At 47.9% G+C, this 26,265-nt stretch overlaps 3 protein-coding genes across 5 annotated transcripts in view; 2 read left to right on the forward strand and 1 right to left on the reverse strand.

Annotated features, from left to right (window-relative positions):
* The first annotated feature begins 605 nt into the window (after nt 1-605).
* TRIM50 (tripartite motif containing 50) lies at nt 606-8,624 on the forward strand. Its single transcript, XM_081132311.1, has 6 exons — nt 606-1,010; nt 4,000-4,095; nt 5,005-5,235; nt 5,356-5,378; nt 6,611-6,735; nt 7,644-8,624. The coding sequence occupies exons 1-6, from the start codon at nt 612-614 to the stop codon at nt 8,231-8,233; spliced, it is 1,464 nt and encodes a 487-aa protein (XP_080988437.1). The 5' UTR covers nt 606-611; the 3' UTR covers nt 8,234-8,624.
* A 3,873-nt stretch (nt 8,625-12,497) lies between these two features.
* Nucleotides 12,498-20,799, forward strand: NSUN5 (NOP2/Sun RNA methyltransferase 5). Of its 3 annotated transcripts, none has more exons than XM_081133312.1 (11): nt 12,498-12,646; nt 12,731-12,853; nt 13,353-13,527; nt 13,616-13,724; nt 18,149-18,287; nt 18,378-18,493; nt 18,817-18,995; nt 19,199-19,409; nt 19,489-19,629; nt 19,700-19,817; nt 19,931-20,799. In XM_081133312.1, the coding sequence occupies exons 1-11, from the start codon at nt 12,554-12,556 to the stop codon at nt 19,940-19,942; spliced, it is 1,416 nt and encodes a 471-aa protein (XP_080989438.1). In that variant the 5' UTR covers nt 12,498-12,553; the 3' UTR covers nt 19,943-20,799. The 3 variants fall into 3 exon arrangements, with proteins under 3 accessions (XP_080989438.1, XP_080989439.1, XP_080989440.1); XM_081133313.1 differs by having other exon boundaries at nt 12,517-12,646; nt 18,817-18,955; nt 19,321-19,409; XM_081133314.1 differs by having other exon boundaries at nt 12,517-12,646; nt 19,705-19,817; nt 19,931-20,017.
* The window catches only part of LOC308555268 (nuclear envelope pore membrane protein POM 121C-like), a 29,381-nt gene continuing 23,172 nt past the window's right edge, over nt 20,057-26,265 (reverse strand). Inside the window, exons 11-13 of the mRNA XM_081133303.1 lie at nt 24,554-26,224; nt 22,753-22,875; nt 20,057-22,308 (exon numbers count right to left, since the gene is read on the reverse strand). Of these exons, the coding sequence (XP_080989429.1) occupies nt 22,211-22,308; nt 22,753-22,875; nt 24,554-26,224 (1,892 nt within the window). The 3' untranslated portion in view covers nt 20,057-22,210. The remainder of the gene's footprint in view (nt 22,309-22,752; nt 22,876-24,553; nt 26,225-26,265) is intronic.

Raw genomic sequence — 26,265 nt, forward strand, 5'->3', positions numbered from 1 at the left:
GAAGATTAAGATACAGCTCTTCTGAATCCCAGACGGGGCAGAAGATTAAGATACAGCTCTTCTGAATCCCAGACTTTCCAGAACAATGTTGCTCTAAGATGGAACTCGCTGTTTTAGAATGATCTGGGAATGTCTATTGTAAGTGTAGATTTCCAGGTTTCACTGGTGATGTGTGAACAGGTGGCTCAGGAATCACTATTACAACTATGATTTCAACAGTTGCTCGTCAGTTTGAACACTCACCTAGAAGGTGGGAAGGACCTTTGCTTGGTTTTGCTGTCCAGTTATAGGTCAGGACACCTGTTGAGGCTGGAGCTTGCATTATTTGTGCCACTCCATATGATGCTGTAGGTGGCCCCTTTCATGTCTACCTCCAAATCTGAGTAAGAAAATGGTAGAGTGATATATCTCAAAGTGACCATTTTTCCATTTAAGCCCTTTGTTTTAAAGATGGGAAACAGGCCCAAAGTCATAGGGGGTCAGGACTGGAACCCAGGACTGGAGTCTGTAAGGCTTTCTAATTTCCAGAGGCCCTTTCCAGGGAACTGTGGGGCAGAGGGAGTGGAGGGAGCAGGCTCAGGAAGGCCCCTGTGTTACAGCCCCCACCGCGGATGGCGTGGTTGGTGAACATGACCGAGCTGGAGGACCGCCTCCGGTGCCCCATCTGCCTCGAGGTCTTCAAGGAGCCCCTAATGCTGCAGTGCGGCCACTCCTACTGCAAAGGCTGCCTGGTGTCCCTGTCCTGCCACCTGGACTCCGAGCTGCGTTGCCCTGTGTGCCGGCAGGAGGTGGATGGCAGCAGCTCCCCCCCCAACGTCTCCCTGGCGCGGGTGATCGAAGCCCTGCGGCTCCCCCGGGACCCGGAGCCCAAGATCTGCGCGCACCACAGGAACCCGCTCAGCCTCTTCTGCGAGAAGGACCAGGAGCTCATCTGCGGCCTCTGCGGCCTGCTGGGCTCCCACCAGCACCACAGGGTCACGCCGGTCCCCACCGTCTACAGTCGCATGAAGGTGGGCAGGAGGCTGCTGGGGGGCGGGAGCCAGGCCGCCCGGGGCCCACGGAGCCCAGCTCCCGCGCGCTCTGGCGCCATCGCGCGGCACAGAAGGGGCCTGGGACAGGACTCGGGTGCTCTCCCGCCCTGTCCTGGAACAGAACTCCGGAGCGTTCATTCATCCTTCACGGTCTGAGCAGGTGCTGGGGATGACAGCCATACTCAAGAAGGCGAGCACCCTGCGTCACAATGCTAGCCCTTCCCCTGCTTTATTTTTCTTTGTAGCCCTCGTTGGTTTCTTGAACGCTCCTGGACTGCACTCTCAGGCACAGGAGGACAGGGACTTTGTTTTGTTCCCTGGAGTATTTTTGTGCCTGGAGCCGTGCCTGGCATAGTAAATGTTCAAAATGAATTTTGGAATCAGTGGATTCCTGTCCTTCTGGACCTTTGCCTCAGGTCTAGCAGATCATCATTTAAAATAATAATAACGATGATACCATCTTAAGTTAATATGTTGGTCTAAGGTTTGTGAAGGGTGGGTTGTTATTGTATTTTGCAAATGAGGAAACTGAGGCTCAGAAAAGGTCTTACCCAAGGTCACACAGCTTGTCGGTGGCAGAACTAGGACTCAAACCAAGGCCAGTTTTCTTCCTACTGCCAGCAGATCAAGAAAGGGCAGGAAGGGCACTCGGAAGTGAATTAATATAGGGTACATGGCCTGGTATTGGAAGGAAAGGGGAATAAAAGTGAGGAATGACAAAATACAAGTGAGGGGCTCAGGAAAAGAAAGAACATGGAGATCTGCAGGCAAAGGGCTGTTCCAGGGGTTTCCTGGCTGAGTGCTCTGGGCAGCATTTCTTTGCTCCTTCAACCCTGAGAGACAACTAGGAAACATGCACAGGGCCAGCCAGGTCATCCACTAGCCCTTCCTCCCCAGAGACATTTACTGGGTGTCTAATCTGTGCTAGGCGATGTGCTAGTGCCCCTGGTACAGTAGTGGGTGAGAGGTTCACCCTGCCCTGGGGGAGCTCACAATCTGGGGACCTGACAGAGTCCTGTGTGTCAGGGGCTACTGTCAAATACAGTCTCCAGGTGAGACTTCCTGGAACATGGCTCCTGAATGGTCTCAGGTGGTCAGGGAAGTCTTCCAGGAGGAAGCAGACTACTAAGCCGACTTGAACCACAAGGAGGACTAGATAGGAAAAGAAGGGGAGGAAAAGCATTCCAAGTATAAAGACAGCACACGCAAAAGCCCAGGAGGCAAACAGCCTGGCACATTTGAGGATTTATAGGTCATTTCACTAAGCTCAAGGGAGAGTGAGGTGGGAGCCAGATGGGACAGATGAAGTAAGCAGGGGCCAGGCGTGGGAAGACCAACATGTGTGACATGTTTTGAGTTTTGTAGTTTATTCAGAGAACGATGGTCATGCAGGGGTGAACAAGAGGTTTTTAAGCAGAGTTGTGCTGGAGTCCTATCCCTCTGCCGAAGGGGTAAATTGGAGAGTGAGGCTGGAGATAAGAGACTGAGAGTAAGAGTCTGTAGAGTGATAAGTGAAGACACTGATGATGCTCCAAGGGGCACCAGCATTTAAGTTTTGGGTAGAGAGAGAACCCCAAAAATGGGACAGAAAGAATCAACAGAGGGAACAGGAACACTGGCTGCATATGGCCTCCTGGAAATCAGAGGAACAAAGCATTTTAACCAGAACAAGATCACTTGTGAAATGTCTGCTGAGGATTGAAAAGTCTGTCAGCTTTGGCAGTAAGAATTGATTACCTTGACAAGAGTAGTTTTAGGGGAGTGTTGAAGGAGGAGGCCCAACTAAAATATAATGAAAGGGAGCCCACGTTTTATTAGCAGGCAAGTGCCCAGGAGAGAAGGAAACACCTGGGAGCTTGCTCATCCTTTCTGGTAAAGAGCTGGGCCCAGCTTGGGTCCTGGTTTTAGATGTGTGTTTTTTGTGATCCCAAGACTCTTCTGTGTGATGTGACTAAATTATGTTTATCAGATCCCTGTCATGCATTTCTGTTTTCTCCTATTGGTTGAGATTGTGAGAAACTTTATTTATTTTCACAATTGTGTTTCCTCTCACTGTGGCCCAGTTGCTGAGGAAGAACTAGTCCCATCTCTTTCTGCCTCACGAGGGTTAGCACTGGAATGCCCTTTCTTGCGCTGCTGTGAGATCTGATGCCTCCTTATCCAGACCAAGGGCTCTGTGCCCATTTATTCTTTACCCAGCTCCCTTTCTGAAAAGCTCTTGCAGCTGACTTCTTCTTGGGAGCTTTCTAAGCCAGAGTCTGTACACTCCATGGGCATAAACCCACAGGGCCCCAGTCAAGTAATGAGTGAAGCCAGATGGTGGTCTAGGTGGTCCTGCTTGGAGTCCTAAAGTTAGGTCAGATTTGGGTCCAGAGCAGCCCAGGAGAAGTAAGTTTACTTCATCCTTGGGAGCCCCTAAATCTAGGCTGGGACCAAACCTGGGATTCAGGTCTTTATAGGGTGTGGGGACTCACCAGGTGTAACCTGGGCCACCACATGCACCACTGGCCTCACTTGGGGACAACCCTTTTGTAATGACTCTTGATTAAATTCCCACTAATTCCGGACCTCCTGGTGACTGGAGAGTTTACCTGTGGGTACCCTATGGCAGCATTCCATGCAGGGAGTATTGGCTTCAGACTGGCGATCACCTCTTTTGGATGTTGGGTGGAGACTTCCAGGTTGCTGTAACAATGCTGAGCATTTCTCTCCATGTCTTGGAGAGGGATGACTTGGAGTTCCTCTTCTGCCTGTGCAGTTCCTACCATCAATGTGGAATATTCTTGAATAATCTTAACTATTTTGAGGTTAAGGGCACCTGGGTAGCTCTGGTGCCTATCCTGGCTCCACTGGGAGTGCTAGTGGCCATTGGGATGCTCCCTAGAAGTGTGAGGCCCAGGCCTGGCCCCAAGGAGCTAAGAGGGTAAAGGGATCAGCCACTCACGGGGCCATGGCCCATTGCCTTCAGGAGGATCTTGCAGCCCTCATCTCTGACCTGAAGCAGGAGCAAAAGAAGGTGGATGAACATATCGCCAAGCTGGTGAACAACAGGACCCGGATTGTCGTGAGTGCCCTTTCCCTCTGCCCCTATGCTGGGACCAGCCACCTCCCTGCTCCTACAGAGCCCAATTCTGATTTGTCCTTCACGGGAATGCATGCCTTCCATTACAGCCTGCATTCAAAGCATTCCAGGGCAGGGTGGGGAAGGTGGAAATCTCAGGGGAATTCAACCCAGTTGTCAGGACTGTCTCTAAATTGGCTTGTGTCCCTATGTCCTTGGGCCTGAGATAAGCCAGAACCTAAGTCCCAGAGGTAAACAGCCCAAAGTGTTGACATGACTTGCCAGCCCCCTGCCTCCTGTGCCTGCTTGACCTTGACAGCCTGTGTAGTGCCGGCTCAGTACCTGCCGCGCAGGCGTGGGAAGGCCTGAAGCTTCCCTTAGCTGTCTACTTTTCCTCAGTGAGAGGCACACTGGGGCTGGGAGATGTGGAGCCCAGCCCTGCAGGTGATTGTGAAATGGCAGCAGTGTCCCCAGAGTACCCCTCACCCTTGACAGGGAGGCAGCATTATCTCGCTCAATGGAGATAGAACTCGGGGTCACACGGGAAGCCTGGCTATCTCACTCCAAAGCCTGCTCTCCTGTGGCCTTTCAGACTTTTTTCAGCTGTGAAACCTTGTGATAAAGCAAAAATCTGACTTGCACACTTAATAGTTAAGAACAAGTTGAAAGCAGAGCCATTGCTTTGAAGTGGGAACTGGAGGCCCAGCCTCTGCCCTGCTACTGTTGCCCACTCCATGGTCCCCTATGGGACCTCCTGGCACAGTGTGAACACCTGGGCAGGACTCAGCCCTGGGACTTAGGTACCAGGACCAGCCCCTTCAGGAAGGCCCAAGTGCCCGGCTCTGGAGGCATGGAGGTCAGTCATCACCACTCCGATGCGGCTCCTGACATGACAGGCCCTCGCTGTCCTAGAACGAGTCCGATGTCTTCAGCTGGGTGATCCGCCGTGAGTTCCAGGAGCTGCACCACCTAGTGGATGAGGAGAAGGCCCGCTGCCTGCAAGGGGTTGAAGGTCACACCCGAGGTCTCGTGGCCTCGCTGGACATGCAGCTGGAGCAGGCCCAGGGCACGCGGGAGCGGCTGGTCCAAGCCAAGTGTTTGCTGGAGCAGTTTGGTAACGAGAGTCACCACGAGTTCATCCGGGTGAGTGGACAAGGGAGTGTCCCCCATGTTGAGGCCCTCGGGGCCTCTAGAGCCTGTCGCTGCTAACGGCTTTTGCATAGCCTCTGCCACACTCTAACCTACCTCTCTCTTGTCTTTCAGAAGTACCACTCCATGGCCTCCAGGTAATAACCTGGGAGGGAGCTCTCAGCATCAGTCTGGTGGCTGTGGCCACAGGCATCTCTTCTCTACTAGTTCCTCCTGTCATTTTCGCCAGTGCCTCAGGAGCAGCTGCCCACATCTGGCTCTGTACTGGGGCCAGGGAAAACAGATGAAGTCATGTCCCTGCCTTCAGGGGTTTTGCAGACGGGTGGGAGGTGGACAGTGAACTGTGGTTACATCAGTGTGGGTATCTAAAACAATAGAAACTACAGAAATAACACAGAGGAGGAGGTGATGGGATCCATGTTCTAGTCCCAACAAGTGAACAATCCATGCAGTTCCTGAGCCTTCCTCAGACCCTGTTTATAAGTCTCCTTGTTGTCTCAAATTTTCTTTTTTATTCAACATTTATTTACTTATTATTATTTTTAAATATATCTTTATTGATTTCAGAGAGAGGAAGGAAGAGGGAGAGAGCTGAAATATCAATGATGAGAGAGTCATTGATCGGCTGCCTCCGGCACATCCCCAACTGGGGACCGAGCCCCCAACGCGGGCATGTGCCCTGACCGGGAACCGAACCACGATCTCCTGGATCCTAGGTCAATGCTCAACCGCTGAGCCATGCCCAGCCAGGCTATTTACTTACTGATTTTGAGAGAGAGAGAGACAGACAGAGAGAGAGAGACCATTGATTTGTTGTTCCACTTATTTATACATTTATTGGTTGATTCTTGTGTGTGCCCTGACCAGGGATCAAACCCCCAACCTTGGCATATCGGGATGAGCTACTTGGCCAGGGCCTCAAGTTTTATTTAGTTTCAGGGACAATTCGATTGGGAGCATTGGTTTAAATGAATGGACAGAGAATCTGATTGGCTCTGTACCAGGGTCACCCAGTTCAGAGAAGTGGTCCTGAAATGTTAGCATGCCCCGGAATCACCTGGAGGGCTCATTAACACACCATCACTGGGCCTGAATAATCAGTTTCTGATTGAGCAGGTCCGGGGTGGGACCCAAGAAAATCTGCATTTCTAACAAGCTACCGGTCTAGGACATACACTTTGAGGACCACTGATGTAGAGTATTTCCCCTTCCAGGAAGGAGGCAGGTCGTCCGAGAGGGAGGTGGAGGGGAGGAAATGATGGGCATCCTGAGTGCACAGTCTGCTGAGCTGTGGATTGTCTGATGGGACTTGCCTATGGGTGGGGTGTACTGTACGAGCTCCGCCATCACTGCACACTGTTGCCTCCAGAGCAGAGCTCCAGCAGCCCCGACCTTTGGAAAGCACGTTCAGCCCCATCTCCTTCAAGCCAGGCCTCCACCAGGCTGACATCAAGCTGGCTGTATGGAAAAGGCTCTTCCGCAAGGTTCTGCCAGGTGAGGCCCCAGTCCATCCTCACTCCTGAGGGCTGCGGTACAAAGTGCAGAAGCTGGAAGGGAGGCTTGCATAGGCTGGTGGGGAGAGCACAGGAATGGGGTCCACCAAAGAGCTTGGGTCAAGCACAGCTCCATGTTCTACTAACTGGGGCAAGTTGTATAATTTCTGAGCCCCTGTTTCTTCATCTGTAAAGGGAAGCTCTTAATGCCCTCCTTTCCAGGTTGCATATTTATAAATATGTGTGTGTGCGTGTAGTTTAGTGCTTAATAAATGTAGCTGTTGCTCTGTCAAAAAATACTCAAAGACATCTAATTAACTCCTTTATTATTGGCATATAAGGAAGATCAATCAATAGACTGATTTCATCCAACAAAGACAAAAACAGGGTTTATATAATATAAAAGGGGGAGAGAAAAAAACCACATTCTCTGAACTGTGAATGTTGTTTGCACATTTTTATATAAACTGATTAGCTGGCAGCTAGCAAAGAGGTCATTTGGGAGTTTGTCCTTGAATAGGTTGCTAGAGTATCAAAGAAAACAACTGCAGTTGTTATGGATTCTCCAGAAAACCTGGGAGTTTAGCTGTGAAGCACACATGACAGGCTGTCTTCCTGGTCCTTCCATCAGCACCTTGGCCTTAGGCAGGCCTGCACCATGTATGTCCCTTATCAGAAGGCCTTGGCTCTCAGCTGTTTATTTTTTCCACCCTTCAGACATCATTCATTCAGCCAACATCCTAAGGGTGCCTACTCTGTGCGTGGTCCCTTCTAGGCCCTGAAGATACAGAGATGAGGCCTGTGCAGTTCCACTTCTGAGGAGCTCAGGGCCTCTAATCAGCTTCCCTTGGGGCAAGGTCTGCTGCCTTTTGTGTGGATTAAAAACAAGCCTTCTTTGATCTTTCCTAGCCCCAGAATCTCTCAAGCTGGATCCTGCCACAGCCCACCCTCTTCTGGAGCTCTCCAAGGGCAACACAGTGGTGCAGTGTGGGCTCCTGGCCCAGCGATGCCCTAGCCAGCCTGAGCGCTTCGACTATAGTACCTGTGTCCTGGCCAGCCGGGGATTCTCCTGTGGCCGCCACTACTGGGAGGTGGTGGTGGGCAGCAAGAGCGACTGGCGCCTGGGAGTCATCAAGGGCACAGCTAGTCGCAAGGGCAAGCTGAGCAAGTCCCCTGAGCATGGCATGTGGCTCATTGGCCTGAAGGAGGGCCGGGTGTATGAGGCCTTTGGCTGCCCGAGGGTGCCCTTGCCCGTGGCTGGACACCCCCACCGCATTGGCGTCTATTTGCATTATGAGCAGGGAGAGCTCACCTTCTTTGATGCTGACCGTCCGGATGACCTGCGGCCGCTCTACACATTCCAGGCTGACTTCCAGGGCAAGCTCTACCCCATCCTGGACACATGCTGGCATGAAAGGGGCAGCAACTCACTGCCCATGGTGCTGCCCCCGCCCAGCGGGCCTAGCCACCTCACCCCTCCACAGCCCACCAAGTCGTAGGGGTGCTCAGAGGCCGTTCCCACTAATGCACAGGGACTCGAGGGGTTCTGTTGGGTCCAGCAAGCAAAGATTATGTCTTTACCATTTGGGAAGGTCTTCATATCTGTGTGACCCTAGAAAGATGTAGTAATAAGGAGAAAAGGACCACAGGCCCTTCTCCAGCAGCCAAGGGTATATTTATTTACTCACTGTCATGTCACTAACCTGCTTCTTAACCAGCAGACCTGGGTCTTGGTGTCCATGGGCTTCCCTTGGTCCCTCCAACCACGCTTTTGCTTACTCTTCCAACTGAGGGTGGAAACATTCCCATACAAACTTTTTCATTATCATTGTGAACTTAAAATAACTTTAAGGACAATAAATTTGACATTATTTCTTTCTCTTTATTTTTTAAATTTAAATTTTAATTAATTTTATTTATTATATTTTTATTTTTAATGTTGGCACAATTGCAGGTATCCCCCTTTTACCCGCCCTTTACCCACCCGTGCCTCCCCCTCCCTATTTCTTTCTCTTTAAATGATTTGCAAATATTAATCGCTGTACAGAACTGCTTCATGCTCAGATCTCCAACTGCTGGTGGGGCCAGAGCTTGCTTCCACCCACTGCCCATTGGTCTGTGGTTACAGTCACATCAACTATTCCATCACTGCTCTTTTGTTAAAGACCTCTCTTGACTTCCCTCTCCATGAGATGAGATGGAAATGACACTACTTTAAAGCAGAAGCAAGTAAGGATCGAGCTTCCATGTACATGGATGGAGGCCCAGAGCCCAGGTCTGTTCATGGTGAGCCTGCCCCTGGCCACAGCTGATGGTGTCCACCCCAGACTAGGTCTGGGACAGCTGAATTCTCTCCTAAAAATCTGAAAACTGGAAGAGAGAGAATGGTTGGGGGCCCAGTCACCTAAGACCTGGTGCTTTAGAGAACTCCTCAGACTTATGCAACTGAAGTCTGTGAAGCCACCTGAGGTCCTTCCATGGGAAAGAGTTCCACTATGGTGCCCTGGCACATATCCACATAGGCCGCATGGGCAAAGGCTTGACTGACAGTCTGAGTAACCCTCCAGGAACAGGAGAGGATGGGGGCTTGTGAGGTGCTAACTCAAGGCCATGTCCACTCACCTCCTTATCCCATGGGAGACAGTCAGGAGAGACATCACTTCCTAGGCCCTGGTGAAGAATGAGGCTTTCGACTCCATCTCCCTCCAAGTAGAGTTGCAGACTATAAAACAGCCTGGTTGCATCTAGAACTGGCTCCTCAGCGATGGCATATCCCACAACTCATGTTGTAGTCATCAGCTCTTTGATTTCCGTATCATTTTTGTGTGTGTGTGCCCAACAAGGGTCATGTGGAGCTGGCACTTTTGGCTAATCTTCCATCTGTTGTCTATGAAAGTAATAAACTGTGCTTGTATCTTACTACCTGAATCTGCCACACCTTGGTCTTCGTTGCTGTGTGCTTGACACCTTTCAGACCTGATTTTTGGTTATGCAGCAATTCCTTCAGTCCCAGGACTGGGCTGAAGAGTGTCACCCCTCTATATCCACTCTCCACTCTTCTTCATCCTGCTCTGTGTCCTGGGAGGCTGGAACACAAAACTCTTTGGCTTCCTGTTGAGGTCAGCTGATGGGAGGGACTGGCAGGAGATCCAAGGGCAGGAGAGGGAGTTTGAGGTATTTATTTTCCTGTTTTCCTGCCTGCTGGGCTATGGGTTGGCAGCTGCCCTCTACTTAAGACTCCTGGCAGGTGGCCCCCTCCTTCTGTTACTCTCCCCTTGTTCCTCAGGCCTGGTGGTGAATAGTGCTGCTGCTAGCCCAGAGTACTACACCATCCCCTGTAAGGTCACTTAACTCTGACCAGCCCCTTCATTAAAAGATCCTGAACTACTCTTTTGTGTGCACCTTTCTTCCTCTGCACTGACCGACACAACAGCATACTTCTGTACCCATTTAATAAATTCTGTTTGGCTAGCCAGTTAGCATTTGCAACCAAAAGATATTTTTCTTTTCTTTTTAATTAAAAATTTTTTTAAATCAAGTACATTATCTTATGTAACCACAAGGCAAATGTGTCAAAATCAGGAAATTAACATTGATAAAACACTGTTATCCAACCCACAGACATTCAGATGTCACCCATTGTCCTATTTGTTCTTCATAGTAAGACTATCTCAGGTCCAGGATGCAATCTAAGATCACCTGTTACATTTCAGTTGTCATATCTCTTTAGCTTTCCTTCATCTGGATCAGTTTTAGTCTTTCTCCTCTCAACTTTGACATTTTGAAGAGATAGGACCAGTTATTTTGTAGAATGTCCCTCGATTTGGGTTTGTCCCATACTTCATTAGATTCAGGTTACACTTAAATGACAGGAATACAGCAGAAGTGATGCTATGTTCTTCTCATTGATCCTACCAGGTGGCAGGAGATTGTCACTTGTTCGCATATTGGCGATGTTAACTTTGATCACCAAGTCCTGGACATGTCCTCCACGTTTCTCTATTGTAAAGTTATTATTGCCCCCTTTGTTTTATTTATTTTTATGTTTTGTTTTTTTTTAATATATCTTTACCGATTTCAGAGAGAGGGAAGGAGAGGGAGAGAGAGAGAGAGAAACATCAATGATGAGAGAGTCATTGATCGGCCACCTCCTGCACGCCCCCGACTGGGGATTGAGCCCGCAACCCGGGCATGTGCCCTGACCGGGAATCGAACCCCGATCGCCTGGATCCTAGGTCAACGCTCAACCGCTGAGCCATCCCTGGCTGGACGCCCCCTTTGTTTTAAATAACTAACCTGTGGGGAGATTATTTGAAGTTATGTAAATATCCTGTTCTTATAGTAATTGATGGCTCTTGCCTGAAACCAATTACTATAATGATTGCCAGACAGTGATTTTTAAACTCAGTCATTCCTTTTGCACTTATTACTTAACATTTTACTGTAAAGGCCTTTCCTTTTCCCTTATTTATTTACTTCTGTCAATATGGATCCATGGATTCTGATTTTATTTGATGGGTTATAATCCATTGCTGTCATTACTTATTTTGATGCCGATTGTCCCAGATTTGGCCAGTGGGAGCTCCTTCAAGGTGGCTTCTGCACCTGTCATTCTTTGGGCACATTCTTACTTCTCATACAAGATGGTCCAGGCTCACTCTCCCAGCCCCAGCCCTGGACTCAGCCATTTTGCTAAGGATCCCTGATTCTTTTCAGTGGGGAGTGATATTAGAACCCAAGATCTGGAAGTTAGGTGTGCTCATTGCTTATGTCCTTCCAGTGGACAGAATGGAAAAAATAGCCATTTCATATCATTCTTGCCTTTCACCATTTTATATTTGTAGCTCCTTTCTCACTGTGAGAAGCCTGTCTCCCAATAACATGCATATATTTACTACTTTGCTCAGTTCTACACTACACACAAACTTGTTTCAGAATTACTACCTATCATTTTACTTTTTACCCAATCTCAGAGGTTTCCCTGCCTTTTTTTTTTTTTAAATATATCTTTATTGATTTCAGAGAGGAAGGGAGAAAAGAGAGATAGAAACATCAATGATGAGAGAGTCATTGATTGGCTGCCCCCCACTGGGGATCGAGCCCGCAACCCGGGCATGTGCCCTGACCAGGAATCGAACCTCCATCTCCTGCTGCTCAGCTGCTGAGCCACGCCCTGCCGGGTGGTTTCCCCGCTTTGATTTCTCCTGCCTCCCTAATCTATCACCAATGGATTTCATGTAACCCACTTATGTCTCCTCTTTTGATTGTAATGCATAAAATAAGGTGAAAACTGCCATTCTCCAGAGCATTTTCTCAATCCGTGAAGACTTTGCTTCCAGGCAATTATCAGTTTGGCTCAAATAAACTCACAAAAATTCTCTACAGGTTTGAATGATCTTACGTTGATAGCATATAATGTTAATATATAAAGGGCACTAAGAGAAAGAGGGCATAAGAGTGAGCGAAAGACATTAACACGTTATAACAGAAGAAACACAAATTACCAGTAAACATGAAGATATTCAACCTCAATAACATATTAAATTAAAACAACAGTAAAACCCTACTGTTTGCTTATCAGATCAGCAAAAATGTAAAGAAAAAAGTTAAGATGTAACAAGAAGTGGAGGAGTGCGCTCCCACAGCCTGCTTCCCGAATCTAACACGTGTAAACCGACATCCGCCTTGGGAGACCCAGTTGGCACTGGGGCTTCCGGGTCCGCACCTCTGTGCCCTTTAACTCCGGAAGTCTGGGCTGGCGGCGGCGCAAAGCCCGGTGAACGTCGCGACAGAGCCGTAAAGGCGCGCGGGAGTGGTGCATGGCGCTGTACGCGGCGGCAGCGGCCGTGCTGGCTGGCGTTGAGAGCCGCCAGGGCTCGATCAAGGGGCTGGTGTACGCTAGCAGTTTCCAGGTAGCGGGGTTTGGGTTCCCGCCGGCTGGGGAAGGGGCCTAGCCTGGGCCCCGCCTCAGCTTGTGTCTCTTTGGCCTCGCGCAGAACGTGAAGCAGCTGTACGCGCTGGTGTGCGAGACGCAACGCTACTCGGCCGTGCTGGACGCCGTCATCTCCAGCGCCGGCCTCCTCCGCGCGGAGAAGAAGCTGCGACCTCACCTGGCTAAGGTGACCGGCGGGGTGGGGTGGGGTGGGGTGGGGTGGGGTGGGGTGGGCCGGCCAGTGAGTCCTCCTAACCTGGTCCCAGCTCTGTACCGTCCACGTTGTGACTCGATTAAGTCGTTCCTCTGAAATGAGGATGCGCAGCCCCCCTCTGAGTTACGAATTGAGGTGGGATGAAAATGCTTTAATTTCGAGCTTTGTGTGAAAGATTAAATAACGGAAGTACAAAGTAGGAATGGTAGGGACCCTTTAGGTAAAACAAAAGGGTGATGTTGCTGAGAAGGAGGATTCAGCCATTTAGAAAGGGTTCGGGGCTGGAGAAGCAAAATATCAGGTTCGAATCCTATATCTGCCATTAATTTTGTGTCACCTTGGACAAGGTACCTCACTTTTACCTGTTACTGTGTGGACAGGTGGTTTGTTCAGCCTTTCCAGTTACAACACTATGGAGTTGGAAGGCATTAATGCCTAGGTTTTTTTTATCTCTTGGTCTCTCCATCTCCAGGTGTTAGTGTATGAGTTGTTGCTGGGAAGAGGCTTTAGAGGGGGAGGAGGCAAATGGAAACCTCTGCTGAACCGGCACCAGGCAAGGCTGAAGGCTGAGTTAGCCCGGCTGAAGGTTCATCGAGGTGTGAGCAGGAATGAAGACTTGTTGGAAGTGGGATGTGTGCCTGGCCCAGGTGAGCTGAGTTGTGGGAGAGGAGGTTAGCCATCAGGCCCTTAAAGGAGGGCTGTGTTCCTGTCCACTGACTGCTGATTGCTTCCTAGCCTCCCAGGTGCCTCGATTTGTGCGGGTGAACACTCTCAAGACCTGCTCTGATGATGCAATCGATTATTTCAAGAGACAAGGTTTCTCCTACCAGGGTCGGGCTTCCAGGTGAGCATAGAACCCGGACTGGCTGCCCTAATCTAGGGAGGTGCCTGGGGGCACTGGGGATGTGAATGGGAAGGGAGAGGCAAAGTGGTTGTGACAGTATTCGGGGTTTCTTTCTATTTTTACAGCAGTTTCTCCATCCCCTTCCAAGGCCTGTCTTCCTCTATCCTTAAATATTGATTGTTTTAGCATTCCCATTGACATTCTTCTAATATATCTATCCCTCAATTTCTTCTCTAGCTCTAACTCCTATTTCTCACCTGATGATTCTTGTTTCCCAGTCTAGACTTCTCTCTTGTATTCATACCCTCAAGTTCATGTCAGTGCTTCACAGACACCACAATCGCAGCATGTGTCAAACTAAATTCATCCATCCTCTGAACTTTGCACCTTTTTTTGTTGTTGTTCAGTCATGTTTATTCAAAATTCAAGATTTAAAAGTAATTCTTCCAAAAAATATGCTTAAACAGGTTATTGGATTATTTTGCAGTATTCCTTTTTCAAATTGAGGTATAATTGACATAACATTATGTTAGTTTCAGGGGTACAGTGAAATGATTAGATATTTGTATATATGGCAAAATACTACAATACGTGTAGTTAACATACACCACTATATGGCTACAAACAATTTTTTTCTTGTAAAGAGAACTTTTAAGATTTATTCTCTTAGCAACTTTTGAATATGCAATACAGTATTATTAACTGTAGTCACCATGCTGTACATTTTTAAACAAAATATGTCTTTATTGATTTTGAGAGAGAGGAAGGGAGAGGGAGAGGGAGATAGAAGCATCAATGATGAGAGAGTCATTGATTGTCTGCCTCCTGCACACCCCATACTGTGGATCAATCCCGCAACCCGGGCATGTGCCCTGACCAGGACTCAAACCACAATCTCTTGGATCATAGGTTGATGCTCAACCTCTGAGCCATGCCAGCCGGGCTGGACATTACATTCTCATGACTTATTTAATAATTGGAAGTTTGTACCTTTTGACTCTCTTCACCCATTTTGCTCCCCCCCCAGATGTGTTCTTTGTATCTGTGAGCTTTGTATCTATCATCTCAGATGATAAGATATTTGTCTTTTTCTCTCTGACTTTGCCCTTAAGGTCCACCCATCTTGTCAAAAAATGGCAAAATTTCAACTTACACTAAAAAAAAAAAGAGAAAAAGAAAATGGCAAGATTTCTTTTTTTCCTTCATCCTCACCCGAGGATATTTTTTTCATTGACTTTCAGAGACAGTGGAAGGGGGCAGGGGTAGGGGGGAGGAGAAATATCCATGTGAGAGAGACGCATCAATTGGTTACCTCCCGAATGAGCCCTGATGGGCAGGGATGGAACCTTTTGGTCTTGGGGCCAATGCTCTAACCACTGAGCAAAACCGGCCAGGGCAGATTTCATTATTCTTTATGACTGAATAATATTTCATTGTGTGTCACATTTTTTTTTTTTAATTCACCCATTGATGGGCACATGGTTGTTTCCATGTCTTGGCCATTGTATATAATTCTGCATTGAACATGGGGGTGCAGATATCTTTTCAAATTAGTGCTTTCCTTTAGGTAAATACTCAAAAGTGAAATTGCTGGATCATATGGTAGTTTTGTTTTTAAATTTTTGAGGAAATTCTGTACTGTTTCCCATTCGGAATTTACTTTCCCACCAATGGTGCACAAGAGTTCTTTCCCCCACATCCTTGCCAATACTTGTTATTTCTTGTGTTTTTGATAATACCCATTCTAGCAGGTGTGAGGTGATATTTCATTGTGGTTTTGATTTGCGTTTCCTGATGATTAATGTTGGGGCTATTTTCATGTACCTGTTGGCCATCTGTGTCTTCTTTGGAATAATGTCTATTCTGTGCCCACTTTTTAATTGGATTATTTGCTGCTGTTTGCTACTGAGTTTTATGAATTCTTTATATATTTTGGATATTAACCCCTTATATATGATTTGCACATATTTTCTATCATTCATTAGGCTACATCTTCATTTTGTTGATGGTTTCCTTTGCTGTGCAGAAGCTTTTTAGTTTGATATGGGCCTACTTGTTTATTTTTCCTTTTGGTGACAAATCAAAAAAGTCATTACCAAGACTGATGTCAAGGAGCTTACTGCCTCTGTTTTATTCTAGGAGTCTTACGGTTTCTGGTCTTACATTCAAGTCTTTAACCCATTTTGAGTTGATTGTTGTATATGGTATAAGGGAGTGGTCCTGTTTCATTCTTTTGCCTGTGGCTGTCCAGTTTTCCCAACACCATTTATTGAAAAGACTGTCCTTTCCCCATTGTATATTCTTGGCTCCTTTGTCATAAATTGATCATATATGTGTGGGTTTATTTCTGGGCTCTCTGTACTGTTTCATTGATCCATGTGTCAGTTTTTATTGCAATACCATACTGTTTTACTATAGCCCTGTAATATCATGTGAAATCAGGGAGCATGATGCCTCCAGCTTTGTTCTTTCTGAAGGTTGCTTTGGCTATTTGGGTCTTTTGGGGTTCCATACAAACTTTAGGATTATTTGTTCTATTTCTGTGAAAAATGCCACTAGAATTTTGATGGGGATTCCATCGAATGTGTTGATTGCTTTGGGTAATATGGACATTGTAACAATATTCTTCCAACCCATGAGCATGGAATATCTTTCCATTTATTTGTGTCTTCAATTTCTTTCATTAATATCTTAAATAGTTTTCAGTGTACAGGTCTTTTACTTCCTTGGTTAAATTTATTCTGAGGTATTTTATTCTTTTTGATGCAATTGTAAATGGGATTGTTTTAAAACTTCTGATGATTAGTGTATTGAAAAGCACATATTTTTGTGTGTGGATTTTTTTTTTATCCTGCAACTTTACTGATTTTGTTTACTAATTCTAAAAGTTTTTTGGTGGAGTCTTGCGTTTTCTATATATATGTCATTTGCAAATAATGACAGTTTTACTTTTTCTTTTCCAATTTAGATGCCTTTATTTCTTTTCTTGCCTAATTGCTGTGGCTAGGACTTCAGTACTGTGTTGAATAAAAGTGGCCTTGTCTTGTTCCTGATCTTAGAGGAAAAGCTTTCAGCTTTTCACCATTGAATTTGATATTAGCTCTGGGTTTGTCCTATATGGCCTTTATTATGTTGAGGTAAGTTTCTTCTATACCAACTTTGTTTAGAGTTTTTGTCATAAATGGATGTTTGTCAAATGCTTCTGCTGCACCTATTGAGTTATTTTTATCCTTTATTTTGTTAATGTGATGTATCACATTGATTAATTTGAACTATCCTTGCATTCCTGAACTTTGCAACTTCTGCATTCCCTATTTTAACCTAACAGATATAATTATGCATCTGTTTGGTCAAACCAGAAACAATCATCCTAGATGCTTGCCTCCTTTCCCTCCAGTCATTCACTACTTTGCCTTCAGCATCTTTCTCAAATCTCTTCCTTCCTTTTTGTCCTGGACATTACCTAGGTTTGGCACTCATCGTAATTTGGTTGGCTGCAGAAAGATCTGAAACCATTCTAAAGCGTTACTCCCCTGTTGGAAACCCTCTCTTGGTTCTCCATTGTGCTATGCCCCCTGCTTCCTCTCCAGGCCCATCTGCCGTGGCACTCTGTACACCTGTTCTTCTCACAGTAGTTGTTGCTCTCGGCTCTGATGCTTTCCCACCTGTCCCCTGGACTCATTCCTTCCTCCTCTTCTGTCCTTTGACAGCTCTGGGAAGCTGTCCTTGCCCCTCCCCCCACATGTTTTGGGTGTTTCTCCTCCTGCCTGGAGCTTGTTGCTTAGAGACCAGGGAAGTAGAGAAGAGAATGGCTGTGTATGGGTTTGAATTCCAGCTCTGCTGCTTGATGGCTTTATGAACTGAGACACTGTTCTCTAGGCCTGTTTCTATGTGGGTCAGGTAGAGTAGACAATGCTCCTTTACAGAGTTTAGTGAATGTAGTTTTCATCTCAGCTCCTCACATTACTAACTCACTCATTAGGAGTCAGCTCAATTCTTTTCTCCCTTCCACCCGCCCTTCACCATCCAATTCCCCCCAAAGTAGCCTCTCCTTGAGGTTATGTTTTAGCAGTACTGGCTAACATTTATTGAGTGCCTAATTTGTGCCATGTGTTTTTCTAAGTATTTTGCATGTATTGACTCATTTAATCCTCACAGCTACCATTTTCCAGAAGTGCAGAGAGGCTGAGATAAAACACTTGTTCATGTTCCCACCACTGGCAAAGAGCTGAGGTGGATCCTGAAACAAGTGTCTGGTCTGAGAACCCAGACTGTCTTAGCACCCTGTTTATTTCTTCATAGCAGTCTTGAACATTTATTGCAGGAATGGTTAACATGTGAGGTAACGTGTAAAATGCCCAGCCTGGTGCCTGGCATGGAACAATTCAGAAAATGTTGATTGAATGGTTCTTGTTCCCTGACAGCATCGAGGACCTAAGGGCCCTCAAAGGGAAGTGTTTTCTTCTGGATCCCTTGTTGCCAGAATTGCTTGTGTTTCCTGCCCAAACGGATCTGCATGAACATCCGCTTTATCATGCTGGTCACCTCATCTTACAAGACAAGGTAGGGAAGGTGGGTGGAAAAGGGAAGAATGTGTGGGAGTGACCAGCTTGGAGTCTCTGTTCACCCAGCCACTATGCTCTTCCCTGCCAGGCTAGCTGTCTCCCAGCCATGCTGCTGGCTCCGCCCCCGGGTTCCCATGTCATTGATGCGTGTGCTGCCCCAGGCAATAAGACCAGTCACTTGGCTGCTCTTCTGAAGAACCAAGGGTGAGTGCCGTGGTCAGACAGAAGGGAATGGAGTCTGATCCTGTAGCTGGTGAGAAGAAATAAGGAACTTGTTTTTCCAATAGGTCTGAAGGCTGAAAGATTTTCCTTTAAATATTTCCTTCTGGACCTAGGGCAGTTCCTGGTATAGCCCCAAGCTAAACTTCCCAGGGGGTTGCAGGTGTGAGATGTGAATTCCTTAGTCCTTGCACGCCATTTAAATGTTAACTTCTATGTGTCCTGACTTACTGTGCATGTTTGTATGAGAGTTGTGGTCTGTTAGATGCTGTATAATCTGTTAACCTCAACTTTGCCTTTTTCTGTAGGAAGATCTTTGCCTTTGACCTGGATGCCAAGCGGTTGGCGTCTATGGCTACTCTGCTGGCCCGGGCTGGAGTCTCTTGCTGCCAGCTAGCCGAAGAGGACTTCCTGGCAGTTTCACCCTCAGACCAGCGTTATCGTCAGGTCCAGTACATTTTGCTGGATCCTTCTTGTAGTGGCTCTGGTGAGATGGGGAGAAATCATGGCCTAGGGACCCACGTTCAGAGCAGCCTTAGAGCAGAAAGGGTAGCAGCTCATTTGGGTCTTGGGTTTATAGTTTAGTTGTGATCCAAATTGTGTTGTGACTGTGGGCAAATGTTCTCATTTATAAAGTGGGAATTTCAGTATGAAATAAGCAGTCTGTAATTAACGCACTCTTTCCCCTAGGTATGCTGACCAGACAGCTGGAGGAGCCTGGGACAGGTATACCTAGCAAGGAACGCCTGCGTGCCCTGGCAGGGTTCCAGCAGCGAGCTCTGTGCCATGCACTCACTTTCCCGTCCCTGCAGCGCCTGGTCTACTCCACGTGTTCCCTTTGTCAAGAGGAGAATGAAGATGTTGTACAGGAGGCCCTGCGGCAAAGTTCAGGAACCTTCAGGTAGTGGGTTTCCAGCAGGGTCTTGGGGAGGGAGAATGCTCTCTTTTACCTAGAAGTTTGTGCTATTTCTTGTCCACAGGCTAGCTCCTGTCCTACCCTCCTGGCCCCACCGAGGCCTTAACACTTTTCTAGGGGCGGAACACTGCCTCCGGGCCTCCCCTGAGACCACGCTCACTGGTGGCTTCTTCATTGCTGTACTTGAACGGGTAGAGGTGCAAAGGTGAGAGCATGAGGCCTACTGGGAAGATGCTGGAAGATTGGGACACATCTAACTTATACTTTTCTTCTAGCTCAGTCTCACAGGCCGAAGTATCAGCACCAGAACCGAGGCCCAGCCCAGGTCCAAAGAGAAAGAAGAGGCGGCGAAAAGCAGCAGCTGCTCCTAGCCCGCTACCTTGCACACAGCAGGTGCTCAAAGCTTTTGACTTCTTGGGAGGAAAGGAAGACACTGGTTCTCCCTTCATCTTAGCCCCAGGCAGCAGTTTAGTTTTTGAAAGGTTCTGTTCTTTTCGTTGCTATAGGAAGGAAACTGATAACCGCGTCTCCAGCTGGGAAGATGGAGTGGATTTCCTCATCCTTTTCGAGCCATGTTCTTGCTGGTGAGAGAAGTGCGACCCACAAAAATAAAAGGCAAGACATGGTCTACGATAGATCACAGTTTTTTTTTATTCTTAATGACATAAGCAAGGAGAAAAATCTCACATTCATACTAAAAATTCCAACTAGACTCACAGGAATTAAGTCTTTATTTGTAATGGAAAGTCCCAGCCTCCCGTTCCTGTCCAGTGCACGTACATGTACACATACACACTCACACACTCACACTCAGGCCGTGCCAGGACACCCTCTTCAGGGGGTTCCTGGACCAACTGTCCTGCCTGTGGAACTGAGGTAAACTAGCTTAGAGTACTAAAACTAAGAGGGTCTACCTTACGTAAGGTATAGGTAGAAGCTTGATTTCTAGGCCCGTGCCCCACTCCACCCCTCCAATTCTAGTAGGTATTTGGGACTTGAGGTTCAGGCTCCCTCCTCAGCTCCACAGACAGTTAAGTATTAACAGAGCTCTTCTTGGGGGCGGGGAGGAGCAGTCAGTCCCCTGCCACAAAACATTCAACCTCAGTCACAAAAGGGTGAGGAGAGACTAGTTACACCTACATCACATTATTTATAAAATAAGAATTACAGTTTACATAATGTGTCCAGAAGGAGCTCTAGTCCCTCAGGAAAGCTGCCTGGACAGCACTGGAGCCTCTTCTTCACACAGGCATAACTTAACTATACAGCTAATTCCTAATCAACAGCATTTATACTTAACCACCTCAGTGAACCAAGCTTGAAGGAATTTAAAAGGCAATTTAGCTTAAATACAAAAATAAATTTTTATTTTGTTAAAAAATGTTTAAATATTTTTTTCTTTTAATTTAGACACACACATTCATACTTCTCCCAAAGAGGATGGGCATGGCAGCAAGGCTGTTAGGCCTGGGGTATGTGGTTTTGAAACAAAGGAAGAAAAGAAGGGTTGGAGGCCCTGCTGGGAGGGGTGGGGGGATGACAACTAAGAATTTGAAAGTGTGGTTCATTAATTTAGGTTTTCTAACATATACTAGGGGTGATTTAGCCTCCTGTGAGGTCAGATAAGTAGGAGAGAAACAGCAGAGGGAAGAGGTCTTTGCTTCCCCATGGCCCTAATCCTCCTGGGCTGCCAGCCCTTAAAGTCAAAACACCATTTGAAAATCCAAGAGTTGGCACTTGTAGCCATAAAGTGGTGCTACTTTCCACATTCAATTAGCTAAGTCCCAGAACCTTGAAACAGTTAAGTCCGGCACTACCAACATGCCGCCACTCATACAATTCAATTCTTCCTCCAAACTCGATTCAAAGAGAAATAGACATGAGCATCAGACAAAGTAACACAGGACAAGGCTTTAAACATACAATCCCGGAGAGGCAGACATGCCCAATGAGGCCAGCGGGGATGGTGGGCAAGGAGGCAGCTGAAAGCAGCGGTGAGCATCCTGTCTGCTCCAAGAGCTTCCCTCCCTGGAGTGAGGGATCACTCCTGGATCTGCCAGGCTAACAGTCTTGAGCCACCAAGCTTTTAGGGGCCAAACTGGCAGAAAGGGTTGGGGACAAAACACTGACTCAGACTTGGCAAGAGGAAGTGAAACAACAGGAGCAGCATCCACTGGGGTCTTCAAGGCAAAGCTTGATTCAGATCATTTAAAGAGCAATAGATCCTGCAAGGAACCAGTTGAGGGACAAAGCAGCAAGAAATGAGGAAACAGTCCCCTAAAGGGACCAGAGAACCACTTTTTATAGCCAAGCCAAGCAAGGTAAAGCTTTAGGGATAATCCATTTCCCCCAATCCCATCAAATGCATACCAGAGAGAGAGAGGTGGGCAGGGCTCTATTTGCTACCCTCCAGCAAAGACGGCTCTCGGGGAAAGGCGGGAAGGAAGGCCGCCTGACTAAGCTTATACACAAAACAAGTCAGGGAAGTGGACAATATGTACAGATGTTTCTTTAGTTCTCTCCAGCCTCACCAGTGGAACTGTTCAAGTAAAGGTATCAGGCTTCTGCCCTGCCACATCCTGCCTCCCCCTCCACCAAGAGGTCTGAGGCTTCTGCTTCCTCGAAGGGAAATGGCCCCAGGGCTGCTACCACCTCCCCGGTGGCTGAAGCCAGAGGTCTGGTGTAGGTTTGCTTTATGGAACTAGATGGGTTAGAGGCTCTTCCTAGCAGGTACCAAGGTCCAGATTTGGGCAAGGGGTTGGGGGAATGGAGGCAAGGGACAAAGGCTATTTCTTGCGGGTGTGTTGCCTTCGGGCCTGCAGTCGCTGTCGAGCCCCTGGGGTCTTGGATCCTGCACCAATGGAAAATGAAGGGGCCGCCGATCCTGGAAAGATTCAACAAAATCTCATCAGGGCAGCTGCTCCCTGAAAACACTTCTTTGGGTGCTCTAATCCCTGGAAGGTCAGGCCAACAGGACTGTGGGTGCTTGAATAGGGCTTCCCAAGCTGTATCAATTGCTTTGGGGGATGGACCTAACTGAAAACGCAAAACCCCAGAATCATAGGTAGTTTGGGAGAGGCCCAGGAAGACATTTTTACCCAATTTTCTAGTGATCCAGGAAATCTGGCCCAATAAGGCTTTGCTCTCTGCTGCCAACTCCAAACCTGGGTTGTGCTGGACTCTCAGCCTGCCCACATTTTTCTCATGCTTATGAGCCTGATCTTCCGGAAAAGGCCTCAGCCAGAAACCTGCCTGCCCACCCCACCCTATTCCCTCTTCAGAGAGGAATAAGCAAGCCACGCTGGCAACAGAGACTTGCCAAGCTTACCAAAGGGTCCGACTCCAACAAAGCCTTGGGTGGGTGTTGAGGATGCCCCAAAGGAGAGGCTGCTGCCTGATGTGCCCACTCCAGGGGTAGGGGTGTTCTGACCAAAGGTGGGTGTGGAGGTGCCTAGAATGGAGAGAGAGCAGAGAACTGTAGAGACTAGGCCAGTGAGCAGAAGGCATCAAAGCAGATGGTAATGAAACTTGCAGGGAGATCTGCTCTTTGTATGGGCCTTCTCCACAGGACACCTTAATCCTGAATCACTGTTCTGGTTCATCCACCAAAAGGAATTGCACGGCGTAAGTACATCTTAACACTTGGTGCTCCAGGTAAACTTACCTCTCCCCCAATCTGCTAACTACTGAGGGGCAGCAGACAAAAAGACCCTCAGTGTTGCCTTCTGGACACTCAGTAGAGCCTCTGCACTCACCAAAACATAGCAGAAGGGGACACTCAGTGGATCCCCAACTTCTAGCTTGACCAGGTTAACTCCCTTCGACCAGGACTAATCATGTTATGCCTTTTATCCCTATTTATCTGTCCCATCCCCTCCAGAAATCTGAGCCTTCAACCAAACCCACCACCACTCCGATCCACCGGGTAGGTCCCCTAATCTGCCCATGGGCCTCCAATGGAACTCAGTCATCAGCAAACTCTTTTGCCCTCACCTAATGCCCAGTAGTGACGCTGCTTTCTCTAGCCCCACTGAGGGAAGGCTGCATTCTCTCTCATATGGGCTTGTCTCAGCCTGATGTCGTACAGGTACCTTTCTTGCTCCCTGAGGCCCAGACCATTCCACCCCAATCTATTCCTCTACCCAACCTCTACCACTCCTATGGTCATACCTTGTCACCACCAGGAACTGCTCTAGCTCTCAAATCTTAACTGCAACTACTGCACTCTTTCTTCCCGCTATTTCTAGTAGTCCTGCATTTCTTTAATCTCACCAAGACCTCCAAGTCCACTGCCCCTCCTGCTATACTTGCCTGAGTTTAAACAGGCTGGGTTTTACCAGCTATCCTCTTATTTTAGGTCTACACCTTGACGACTGAATGTTGCTGGGGAAAAACAACAGTGCTAACTGGTCTCACTTTAAAATTCATAACCACAATTTTCCAGCCCTTAAATTGCCTGGCAGTTCTATTACACTTTCTCATTACCTTCGTTTCCACTCTCCAAAATGACTGTTTTGAGACCTTTCTCTATATACATTTCACCTTAATCCACCCCCCAAGGTTTCTTATTTAATGAAGAAAAAAGAAGCTATCAGGATCAAAACTTCTAATTCACCTTTTACATGGCAAGTAAGATCATTTCTCTGCTTGAAATTCTAGTGATTTCCCTTAGTACTTAAAATCCACACACTTAACCCTGGCCATGGATGATCTTCAACTCTGCCTGCCTCAAACCCTTTTTATACCATTTACATTTTAAAACTTCTAGCCACACCTTGCTTTTTTCTGTTCATACCAGGCTTGTTTCTGCCTCTGGGCCTTTGTGCTATCTCCTGTGCCTGCAAAGCTCTCTCTCTCACACACACCTACCCACCCTTACTCGCAACCCCTTTCTGTCAAATAGCCTTGGCTTAAATTCATTTCCTCAGAAAGGCCTTCCTTTATTACCTAACTAGCTCCTCTACAGTCAGTAATTACATATTTTATCAAGACATTTATAGTCATATGACCTATTTATATATTTAATGCTTGTCTCCTCACAACCATAATGTAAAGTTCCTTAAGAGCAGACTATGCCAGCACTTAAAACAGAGCCTGGCACAGGAGACCAAATCAATTCCTAATCTTACCTCCAAACACAGGCTTACTCTCAGGCGTGCTGGCCACATTGAAGGCAAAGGGTGTGCTCTGGCTGGATGCGCCCAACGTGTTTTGACTCAAGCCTCCCCCAAAGGGGGCTGTGCTGCCGGTGGTCCCACTCTGTCCTCCTCCAAAGTTGAATGCTCCAGAGGTAGAGCTGGTGCCTGGGGTAGCCACATTGATCCCAAACCCCCCACTGCCAGCTGGGGCTGCTGAGCCCCCAAACGTGAAGGGTGATGGTGCTGTGCTGCCAAACACTGAGCTACTGGTCCCGCTGCTGGTGGTCTGGGTTGTAGCTCCAAAACCAGAAGTGGTGGCTGCACCAAAGGAGAAAACAGCTGTGGTGCTGCCAAAGGCTGGCTGGGTGCTGGCAGGGGTGCCGAAGGCAGAGGCTGTGGGTTTCAAACCACCAAAAGCTGACTGCGCAGTGTTGCCAAAGGCTGGCTGGCTTGGGGTTGGTGCTGGAGTTGCAGTTGGGGCTGGGGCTGCAGAGTTTCCAAAAGTAAAAGAGTTGCCAAAGCTGGGGGCAAGGGTTGGCTTTGTAGCCCCCTGTTGCTGCCCATCAGTGGCCCCAAAAGGCTGGGGGTTGGCTCCTGGATATGATGGGAGAGGGGCCTTGGTGCTTGAGCCAAAGGGAATGTTGAATGTTGGGGTGGTAGTGCTACTGAATGTCAGGGTAGGCTGGCTGGTGGTGACCGGGGCCGAGGTTGTAAGGGTGCTGCCAAAACCACTAAAGCCAGCGGTGCTGTTGCTGGTGGCTGCCTGCACGGCACTGGGTAGGGACTGGCCAAAGGTGGTGGTGGTGGTCGTTGTCGTCGTTGTTGAAGTAGGCATGGCAGGAAGCTTGCCAAACTGGAATATGGGGCCTATGGCTGGAGTAAAGCTGGCACCAGAGGCAGGGGGATTCCCAAAGAGGAAAGGCTGGGAGGTGGAAGTGGTGGTGCTAGTCATGCTGTTCATGGTGCTGGTCACATTGCTCACACCAAAGCCAAAGGCAGGCTTTGAAGCCGAGTCTGCAGAAGTGCTGGCTGTGGTCACGGAAGCCACTGTTGAGGTGGCACTGGCCTGGCCAGTGAAAAGAGGGGTGCCTGTGGTTGTGGCTGGAGTAGTTGTTTGATTGAAGGAGAAGGGAGTTGACAAGGGCACAGATGTAGATAGCCCTATGTTGTCAAAAATAGGCTTGAAAGTGAGGGGTGAGGTGCTGGTAGTTGTGGGGAGGGCAGAGCTAAAAGATGCTGGGGTTGTGACCTTGGAAGGGCTACATGGCAAGGGGCTCTCATTCTCGCTTTTGGGTGGGACCACAAAAATGGGCTTGAACTTGGGAGATGTTGAAGACATAGCAGGCGCTACAGAGACAGAAGGGTTAGCCGGTGGAGTGCTCAGCATTCCAAACAGAAGACTTGGCTTGGGGGTGGGGGATGGGGCAGACAGGGCTTGGGTTGTGGCAGATGTCTCAGCCTGAGGGGACAGAGGTGACTTGGTGGTGTCAGTGACTACTGTTGTGGAAGAAGTAGGGGTCAACCCCAAGAAAGTAGCTGTGGATTTGGAGTCTGAGGAGGTGCCTGGAAGGGGCTCTGACTGTGAAGAGCCAAGAGGGCTCAGAAGGCCGGGTGTCTTCAGAGGCGAATGGGCCACAGTGGTTGCCACTCCAGCTGAATCATCTGGGAAGAGTAGAGAAAGCGAATTCTGAATACCTCACACA

This window comes from Miniopterus schreibersii, assembly GCF_964146895.1.
Source record: "Miniopterus schreibersii genome assembly, chromosome: 3".
Taxonomy (NCBI): Eukaryota; Metazoa; Chordata; class Mammalia; order Chiroptera; family Miniopteridae; genus Miniopterus; species Miniopterus schreibersii.

Excerpts from the sequence above, each read along its gene's own strand:
- TRIM50 (XM_081132311.1), top strand. The coding sequence starts at position 612 with ATGGCGTGGTTGGTGAACATGACCGAGCTGGAGGACCGCCTCCGGTGC. Across the intron at positions 5,236-5,355 it reads GTCACCACGAGTTCATCCGG|AAGTACCACTCCATGGCCTC; the intron begins GTGAGTGGACAA and ends CTTGTCTTTCAG. Across the intron at positions 5,379-6,610 it reads TACCACTCCATGGCCTCCAG|AGCAGAGCTCCAGCAGCCCC; the intron begins GTAATAACCTGG and ends TGTTGCCTCCAG.
- NSUN5 (XM_081133312.1), top strand. The coding sequence starts at position 12,554 with ATGGCGCTGTACGCGGCGGCAGCGGCCGTGCTGGCTGGCGTTGAGAGC. Across the intron at positions 12,647-12,730 it reads TGTACGCTAGCAGTTTCCAG|AACGTGAAGCAGCTGTACGC; the intron begins GTAGCGGGGTTT and ends GGCCTCGCGCAG. Across the intron at positions 19,630-19,699 it reads GAACGGGTAGAGGTGCAAAG|CTCAGTCTCACAGGCCGAAG; the intron begins GTGAGAGCATGA and ends CTTTTCTTCTAG.